Here is a 9952-nt window from a genome sequence, read left to right on the forward strand (position 1 = left end):
ATTACACTGGGAGCAAATTACACAAGCTGTCTGAACGTGGCCTAAAGTAAACCAGTAAATGAATTATTAGTTTAGTGACATCATTTCTGTTGTAATTCAAGTCATATTTAAGAACAATTTTTTTATTTTTTAGTAATACTTTTTATTAAAAATCAGCAGGAAAAGTGAGAAAATAAGATAATTCTGTTATTTGGCAGTGGATTATAAACAATAATATGACTTAAGTAGGTTAATTTTAATACCAATAAAATTAGTAGAAAAAAACATATAAATGACTATGTCATTTGTCAAATATCATAAATAGTATGACAAATGTTCTAACACAAAAGAGTGTGACAGCAGAATCAAAAAACATTGTTTTATTATAGTGAACAAGAAAGTAAAGCAATCATTTACAATATGAACCATTTCAAATGTTCCTTTGTACCATAAAAACACATGTGCTTTTAGATCAACAAAAAGATCTATTTTTTTCTCTGATCAATACAATTATTTTAAATAGAACTGAACAAAACAATTACCTGTCTGTGTTTTAGGGACTAATCAGTGAGTGTGCAGTCCATCATAGGCCTTCCTGGACATGTCTTAAGCCTGAGCAGTGCAGTGCAGTGACTATTCAGTGAAAATCCTTCGTTAGACTGGAATTAGGCTTATTCTGGGTGCGGGAAACCAGTTCCAAATGTCCTTGTGACCTCTCTTCTACCAGGGAAGATGGCGGCATCATTGGTCTGTGAGATGACAGACCTTAAACCACACTCACTCTGCTGCACAACTGAAGGAAGACCACTCTAGGAAGAAGCAGCCTGAAGATGGCCTTTGTGGACGTACTCCAGAGCTGTGGCGATCGTCCTCATGTCCATCTCAATACTGCGAGCCCAGTTCTCCACATCCCCAATTTCCTAAAAAAACAAGGAACATTTAAGACACAGTCAAGATTACATGTATCTAAGACACAGTAAGATTTATCCATGAGTTTCATTTTGGACCCATATATGGATGTCATGATGGTCCCAGAACGGGTAAAACATGGGCCACATCTGGGTTGTTCACTGCAGTGTGTGGGATAATGTTGGGATCCATGTGGGTTTAAGGTGGACAGTCGTTAAGGGGTTCATTTTGGAAGCAAAACTGGGCACCAGGGACCAACTAAGAGTAAAGGCATTTCTTGCTTAGCTTCACCCAAGAACAGTATACAGCACCTTTAAGGCCTGGTTAAAGCCTTCCACCATGGTGATCCACTGAGCGGTCTGCTTGGCAAATTGGCCGGCCTGCACCTGCAAGGTCTTCACCTCGTGGTCCAGTTTGCGCTGATTGACATAAGCCTGGGCAACTCTGTAAAAAAACAAGATATAGACTGGGTCTTAAATCTGTTACACTAATGTAGCATTAGCATTGTTGAATACTTGCTCACAACCTTCTGAACATGTTTACTGTGTCTCTTAGCATCAGTGCTACAACCCTGCTGAACCTGGCTGTTAGCATTACAGTCAACAGACACCAAAAATAGAGAGCCAGTCTGTTAGCATTGTGGCAAACCTAGTGTTCAACCCAACCTGTCCAACACTAGTGAGCCTGGCTGTTAGCATCTCAGCTATCCTGTCCAACCCCGGTGAAACTGGCTGTTAGCATCACTGTTATGCTCTATTAAACTTTTAGATGGTGTAGGACATATATTAAAAAGGTCATCACCTGGATTTAACTAAGCAAATAGGAGCCTCCCTTTGACAATTACTGTATGAAAGACTATGTTTTAGCTGGCAACCAGTTGTTTAACCCTAACTGATGCAGTGAGGAGTTTCTTATTTGTCAAACAATCATGTGGAAAGAAACATCCTGTGGTCAAAGAAAAATGTTAATGTGTTTCATAAGGGTCAAATTATTGGCATGCATCAAGCAGAGAAAAAAATTAAGAACTGCTGAAACTAAAATTTGATTAAGAACTGCCCAACGCATTATTAAAAAGTGGAAAAACAGTGGGCAAACAACATCTTCAAGGAAAGAATGTGAATGGAAAACAATACACCATCATGTTATTCCATTAATGATGTTGAAAGAGTGCAGGGTTTAGAAAGTCTAAGACATTTTTTTAGACATGGATTGGCCACCAGACCTGAACCATATTGAGAATTTTTTGGGATGGGCTGGAGAAGATTTTGAGCAGGGGCCAAAAGGTCATCAATAAAAGATCTTCTGCAGACATCGCAAAAGCTTGTGAAAAAGTTTACTTGATAATGACTAGATGCATAAATAATCTATTTGGTGGGGGAATATTTGGACATTTTTTGCACAATACAATATTTGCACAACAGTCAGGAGGAATTTTGGAGCATTCCTCTTTCCAAACTGTTTCAGTTCAGCAATATTCTTGGGATATCTGGTGTGAATCGCTCTCTTGAGGTCATGCCACAGCATCTCAATTGGGTTGAGGTCAGGACAGGCGTATTTTCTTCTGTTGAAGCCATTGGATTGTTGATTCTCTTCTATTGTTTGGATCGTTGTCCTGTTGCATCGTCCATCCTCTGTTAAGCTTCAGTTGGTGGACAAATGATCTTAAGTTTTCCTGCAAAATGTCTTGGTAAACTTGGGAATTCATTTTTCTGTTGATGACGGCAACAGGCCCGTCCAGGCCCTGAGGCAGCAAAGCAGCCCCAAACCATGATGCCCCCTCCACTATGTTTCACAGTTGGGATGAGGTTTTGATCATGGTGCGCTGTACCTTTTTCTGCACACATACTGTTGTGTGTTCCTTCCAAACAACTCAATTTTGGTTTCATCTGTGCACAGTATATTTAGCCAGTACTACTGTGGAACATCCAGGTGCACTTTTGCAAACTTCAAACGTGCAACAATGTTTTTTTGGACAGCAGTAGCTACCTCCATGGTGCCCCCCCCCCATGAACTGCACTCCTGTTTAATGTTTTCCTTATTGTAGATGGTCAACAAAAATGTGAGCATGTGCCAGAGACTTCTGTAAGTCTTTAGCTGAAACTCTTGGATTCTTCCTCACCTTGTTGATAATTCTGCGCTGTGCTCTTGCAGTCATCTTTACAGGACGACCACGTCTAGGGAGAGTAGGAACAGTGCTGAACTTTCTTTATTTGTAGACCGTCTGTCTTACCGTGGACACTTCAAGGCTTTTAGAGATACTTTTGTAACCCTTTTCAGCTTCATGCAAGTCAACAATTCTTGAACATATGTCTTTTGAGAGCTCTTTTGTGTGAGGCATGATTCACATCAAGCAATGCGTCTTAAGAACAGCAAACTTAAAACTTAACCAAAACATTAAATCTCATCACATCCTGGCTCCAATAAGCTCTTAGAAAAGTCATTAGCTTAGGGGTTCACACACATTTTCTCCCCTCACTGTGAATGTTAACATGTTGTTGTGTTCAATAAAACCATGCAAACATATAATTTTTATGTGATATAACTTTAAGTAGACTGTGTTTGTCTATTGTTGTGACTTGGATGAAGATCAGAGCACATTTAATGACCAATTTATGCAGAAATGCAAGTAATCCCACAGGGTTCACATACTTTTTCTCGCAACTGTAAGTTAAAACTGTACAATAAAGAAAAAAGAATGTACAATTAAATCACATTAACACACATGTTTTGGATCTTCTTAGATAAAGTGAGCTAGTACACCTTGAATAATGTAACAAGTGAGTGTGATTGCATCCTGGGTTTCATTTTTAATCCGATTTTATTTCTCCACACTGTTACTTCACAACAACGCCAGATTAAAGCCCCAGTGTTCTACACACCACATAATGTCACCTCACATGTGCAGCCTCATTTTTCAGGCTTTACACTTCTATTTCTGTGCTCTGATTTATTAATAGACTCTGTTGCTCAAACAAATATCAAACTCTCATTATAGCCATTAGCCAGAAATTCTTACCCCACGTTCAGGTGGTCCACCAAAGCCTCTGTTAAAGAAGTAGCTGCGGCTATAGCCTCACGCCGACGTCTCTCTGTGGAAGAGAGGCAGTGAGAGTTGGTTTTAACACACACGCTGCAATCATTCCAGCAATGCTACATTTTCTTAACCAGACAGAGTCCTTAAAATCTATCCATCTGGTTACATTTTAAGGAATGGTACATTTTACTGTTTAAAAAGCAGTACAGAGACTGTAAAGAAGTGCTGAACACATTTATATGTTTAACTAGACAGCTTTTGAGTCTGTAATATAGAAACGATGAGTCATGATTAGGGGTGGGCGATATGGCCCTAAAACAATATCACGGTATTTCATGGTATTTTCGCGATAGCGATACTCTTGGCGATATGACGAAATACTGAATTTAAAAAATGATTTCAAGAATACACTAATGCACCAAAATAAATATTATTTTTTCTTATTGCACGTGATATGATATGGCACACTCTTAACTGAGATTTAAAAAAAATACCAGAAATGAATCAGATTTGTAAAAGAAGTCAATGATCCAGAATGTCATGGTACTAATAATGCGTTCTACATATCTCCATATATCCAGGATTAAAGTAAAATAAATGATACTGGACAAATATAATATGTCTCTAGGAGATAAATGGGAAATGAGAACAGTGTGAATTTTTCTTTTGCTAAAAACAGCATAAAAGTAGTACCCTGATGTGATAAATGGGGATGGGTGATATGGCACAATATTTCAGGATATAATATCGCTCACGATATCAAAATATTTGGCGGTATTATCACGTACGATACGATATGGCACACCCCTAGTCATGATTGTATGAAATATAGGAGTACTCTCTTTGTTGGTCTTAGGGTTAGACAAAAGACAAAAGCTTTTTCAAACCATGACAATTAGCGATCAAAACTGTATTATTTTTACATAACATTACTGCACCTTCTATCTACTGCATTTATTATCTATATGCATAGGTGTTCTGCGTATTGTCCATTATTTAAAAAAGCATGGATGAAATGGACAGGGCTAAAGTTTTGATTATAATACACTATGTGGATGTGACTTTACAATGAATTTTAGATATAAACACCATACATATCATGTCACAACTTGCTAAATCTCAAAGGATTCAAAATCCTAATTATAAAAGGCACATTATATTTGATTATTCCAATCTTTGATACATAAAGTGCATTATAAATATCATGACATACTGAATATTCATTATTTTTTTTTTAAATCATTGGTTGTTTGGATCAGCAACTTCAGTTAAATATATATAGGAGATCTACAGCGACCTGTAATCACTACAGGAAACTCTGAATCTCAGATTGCTGGTGCACTGTAGTTAACAATATTATAATTATTATACTTTTATTTTTACTTTTATAATTATTATACTTTATAAACAAAGTGATTTATAAAAAAATAGCCAATGAGATTCTCTTTGTGCAGTTAGTGAGGGCCAACCAACTCTCTCATATAGTCTACAGTGGTGAGTAGTGTAAGGGTCGCTGAATTAGAGTGGGGTACTCAGGGGGTGCTGGCTTGGTAGTTCTTAGAAACAGGAAGCTCCTGTAAGAGAGCAGGGCTCAAAGATGTTCATCCAACAGATATTAAATGGCCAATTTAGTCTTGAGTACACAGCACTGGGACATTAGCTCAGTACAAGACAGTGTGGACGTTGTGAGTAGAGGTGTGTAAGTGTGTGTGGGGTGTATGTGTGTGGTGTATATGTGTCTGTAGCTGAGAACAGAGAAGAGAAAATAAATGACAATGTGTATAATGTGTCATATAAACAGCATCTGAGACTCACATTTCTCATATTGATTAAAGTTAGTGCAAACTAATCACATGAAACTGTTGCTCTACTAATAAACACACATTAATATGTTAACTGTGCTTAGACAGTTAAACAGCACAAATATCAACATAGGATTAACATACACACAATATCGCCTTATTCAACTCCTGAAGTTTACTCTGCTAATTACTTATGTTCAATACTTGCATATAGCATTGAGAGAAATGGATAAAACATATAACCCAGCATAAACATATGAACCAACTACCAAAATATGACTCTTTAGAGAGTTATAGTTACCAACAAACTTACTTTGGTCAAATTGATGCACACAAACTGTGAATTTATAGAGTATTTGCCACTAAACACAAGCAGCTGCTTTCAGCTCTATAGACTGCACGAGAACTACGGGAGCTCATCAGGGACAAACACTTCGAAAATAGACCACTGAAGTCTTGTTGTCATTTTGTGGTCAGCACCATGTTGTTTATGCCCATATTTGGGGTTTCATGTAAATGGGGAATTTGAATGGGCTTTTCAAAAACTGGCCTCTGTCACATTCTGTAGTAAATAAATATGTTCAGAGCCCTGTACGTTTTATTTTGTGTACATTTACCTCCTAAATATCACTGGATCCTCTGAATTTCGAAATCATTTAAGGGTAGTAATTAGAAAAATGCTAACTCTAAGCATTTTCCAGTACAGTGGCTGGAAATGACCCCGCACTGGATTCTGCAGTACACCAGTGAACTCCAGTCAGATCGCGTTTGGATTATTGCGCTGAAAATGGTCCCCGGCTGATCTCTGCAGCGACTCTTAAACAATCTAATAATTCAGGGGATCCATTGATGTTCAGGAGTAAAATGTACACAAAATAAAATGTACAGGGGCCTGAACCGATTTATTTACCACAGAATGTGACAGAGAAGGGTTTTTAAAAACCCTATTCATTTTTCTCATAGGGAAAAAAACGCTTAGACACGAAAGCCGTACGAGCACTACAGAATGACGCACAACTTCAGTGGTCTATAACAATTAACTATGAAGCTTTAACGCCATCTGGTGGGCATCTATGAACTACACCTAACTAAATGAACTGAAATATAATCAAAATGAAGACTTTCCTACAGTCACCAGTAATAAATCTCAGAGCAGAATGGTAGATGGAATCTAATGGTGCACTGGCAGATGCTTTTTTTTTATTTTTATAAATGACATCACCATAGTCCAGGACTGCTAGTATGATTGCCTCCACAATTATTTTCCTAACGTTCACGGGTAAACAGGATTTATTCTGATAAAGGAATAATGGCTAGTTTGTTAATATGGGATTTGAAAAGAAGGTTTTTCATCAAGCCAGATGCCAAGATATTTATATTTACTGACTTGCTGGACCTGTCAGGGTAGTATTAGTTATATATTAGTTATGTAATTAAAACACTATTTAAAAATCTGGAAAACAGCATGAATTTGGTTTTATTAGCATTATAACCAACTTGAGTTTAAATAGAGCAGTCTGTAGAATGTTAAAAGATGGTTGAAGTTTTTCTAGGGCACCGTGTGCAGAATCTGCTGAGCAGTATAAGATTGAATCATCTGCATAAAGGTATAATTTGCAGTCTAAAGGAGAGGCGGCAAGATCATTGATAAAAATATTAAATACAACTGGACCCAGGATTGAGCCCTGCGGGACTCCTTTTGTTATGGGCTGTTGGTATGATTTATGGTTACCAGGAGACACACATTGCTTCCTACCAGAAAGGTAATCCTGGGCCCACAGGGTTGCATTATTGCTAAAACCAATCTTGTGTAAAGAACCTAATAGTAGATCATGATCAACAGTATCAAAGGCTTTTGTGAGATCAATAAAAATGGCAGCACAGTACACAGCACAACACAGTACCAGTGTGGTTGCAGAGAAGGTGCTATGTCTTTCTCTAAATCCAGACTGATTGTTATACAGTTAGACTTAAGCTGGTTATTGATTAAGAATTCTAAAAGTTTAGATAAACAAGACAGTTTTGAGATTGGTCTGTAATTATTTAGATATGCGACATCTCCTCCTTTATGCAGAGCTTTTTTACAGATACTGGGGATTCTGCAAGATAAAATAGGAAAATTAATAATGTATGCAATATGTTCTAAAATAACTGGGGTTGCAGAAAGTGACGCAGAAGGTATGGGTCCAGACCGTCCTCAACTATTGTTTTCCACTGGTTAATAGAAGAAAGGGTGTTAGGAAAGTGGAGAGTGAAGATATAGAGTTTCAGGGAAGCAGTAGTAATAATCGTAGGCTGATCCATGGGCAAGTTTGAGTCATTGTTTTTAAATATCTGACCAGCTGCAGTAAAGTGAACGTTAAAAGCTTGGCACAGGTCTTGCTGGTCAGAGATAAAATTACTATTAACTAGAATTTAAGTTAAGAATTGTTGGCAGTTGTTTTTGAGGGAGTTTACTGTTGTCCAGAAATCTTGTGGGTTAGAGGGGCTTGTAATTCGGTTGAGGAAATAATCTGATTTGCGTTTTCTAATTGCTGAGGTGCATCTGATTTTCAGTTTTCGGAATATAAGCCATTTTTCACTTTCTCCTGTGCGTCTGACAATTGACCAGGCTAGCCCTGATGTAATAACTGTTATCGACTTATCGTATGTTAATTTTTTAAACCGGGATCATTTTTGCCGATGTCGATAATAGGCATAGGAGAACCATCAATGTGAATGAGCCGGTATTTTGACTTTTAAAACAGTGGCAATGAAGCTGAGATCTCAAAGCACAGCCATCCAGCCCAATTTTCTGAGCCTAAATATTGTTACTCCAGAAAGATCCTGCCTCAAGCTCCACACGATAAACATGTTGGTGTTCCTTGCTCATAATTTGTCTGACAGTTACATTGAAACATTCATTTATAGCAAGACTTTTGGGATAATGAGTCTTGTGTCTTTGATCATGTAGATCACACAGGTCATATTGTGTTTTTGAGCTAATTTGTGTGTTACAATATATACATATATGATCAGAAAAGGGGAATCTGCAAGTGCCTTTGTTTTATGTCCAGAGTTATAAAAAAAGGTGATGTATTAATGTAAATGTTACTTTAATTTATATGTTTTTACTTTATTTTTTTATAAAGGTCTGTTTAATATTTAGTGCAGTTTTCTTAAAACCTCAGGTGTCCCAGGGTGATTGTACTTTATTAGTTTTAGTTATTTAGGATATAACAGTATTTTATATTGGAAGCCCAATGTCTGTTCTTAATAATAAATAGTTAGTTTCACTGTAAAATGGTGTAATAGTATTATTATGATAGTATATTATTACCGTTTATCGCAATAATTTCTGGGACAATATATATTTTGTTATCGTGACAGGCCTAGACCAGGCTTTATTTCTTGACAGTAGCAGTGGTTAAATTTCCCCTGTAAACCAGGGGCTAGTCCTGTCTCTTATTTACAGTTTTTTGTAAGGAGCATATTTATTTGCCACTGAAAGGAATGATTTACTGAAATGTTCTAGTGCAATGTTTTCTGTTTAGGGATGAATTCAGTTGCTGTGTTTCTGCTGTAGCAGTTAGCTAGCTAATCTAGCCCTAGCGTTTAGCTAACTGTAGTAATAATACAGGACATTACCTTGAAGCTCTTTCCTTTCGTTCTGTTTTGCCTGGTGCTCTTTTAAAAGCCGAGAGAGCATCTTCCGTCTTTTGCTGTGATTAATTTAAAAAAGAAAATACAGGTTTATTTAAATAAAAAGATAAAAAAAAAACTGTTTATGCTGTCAGTAGATAAACACTCGTGACAGTCGCTCTACGCTGTAAATATCCGGGGAGCGCAGCCAGACTGCAGAGCTTCATAATAAAAGTCCCTGAATTAAAATCAGGTATTTCACAGGAATATACAAATAATTAAACGTGCTTTATTCACTGCCTAGACAAAAAAAAGTTCATACACTTTGGTCGGGCCGCCTTTAGCTTTAATTATAGCGTGTATTCGCTGTCACATTGTTTTCACAAGCCTCTGCAATGTCACAACATTTATTTATGTCCAGAGTTGCAAAGCCTTCTTCAGCACACCCTAAAGATTCTCAATGGGGTTATGGTCTGGACTCTGTGGTGGCCAATTCATGTGTGAAAATGATTATCTCCTGCTTCCTGAACCCCTGCTCTTTCACAATCTGAGCCCTCTGGATCGTGGAATTGTCATTTTGTAATACACCTGTGTCATCAGGGAAGAA

General features: G+C 37.3%; 1 protein-coding gene across 1 annotated transcript; it reads right to left on the bottom strand.

Annotated features, from left to right (window-relative positions):
* Positions 1-344: 344 nt before the first annotated feature.
* bloc1s1 (biogenesis of lysosomal organelles complex-1, subunit 1) lies at positions 345-9560 on the bottom strand. The gene is made up of 4 exons (XM_007229578.3): positions 9352-9560; positions 3905-3977; positions 1200-1332; positions 345-899 (listed from the first exon to the last, which is right to left on the bottom strand). The coding sequence occupies exons 1-4, from the start codon at positions 9410-9412 to the stop codon at positions 789-791; spliced, it is 378 nt and encodes a 125-aa protein (XP_007229640.1). The 5' UTR covers positions 9413-9560; the 3' UTR covers positions 345-788.
* Positions 9561-9952: the final 392 nt, after the last annotated feature.

This window comes from Astyanax mexicanus, chromosome 24 (assembly GCF_023375975.1).
Source record: "Astyanax mexicanus isolate ESR-SI-001 chromosome 24, AstMex3_surface, whole genome shotgun sequence".
Lineage (NCBI taxonomy): Eukaryota > Metazoa > Chordata > Actinopteri > Characiformes > Acestrorhamphidae > Astyanax > Astyanax mexicanus.

Coding starts and splice junctions, on each gene's coding strand:
- bloc1s1 (XM_007229578.3), bottom strand. CDS start 9,412: ATGCTCTCTCGGCTTTTAAAAGAGCACCAGGCAAAACAGAACGAAAGG. Junction 3,978..9,351: donor CGAAAGGAAAGAGCTTCAAG/GTAATGTCCTGT, acceptor TCTCTTCCACAG/AGAGACGTCGGCGTGAGGCT. Junction 1,333..3,904: donor GTGGACCACCTGAACGTGGG/GTAAGAATTTCT, acceptor GTTTTTTTACAG/AGTTGCCCAGGCTTATGTCA.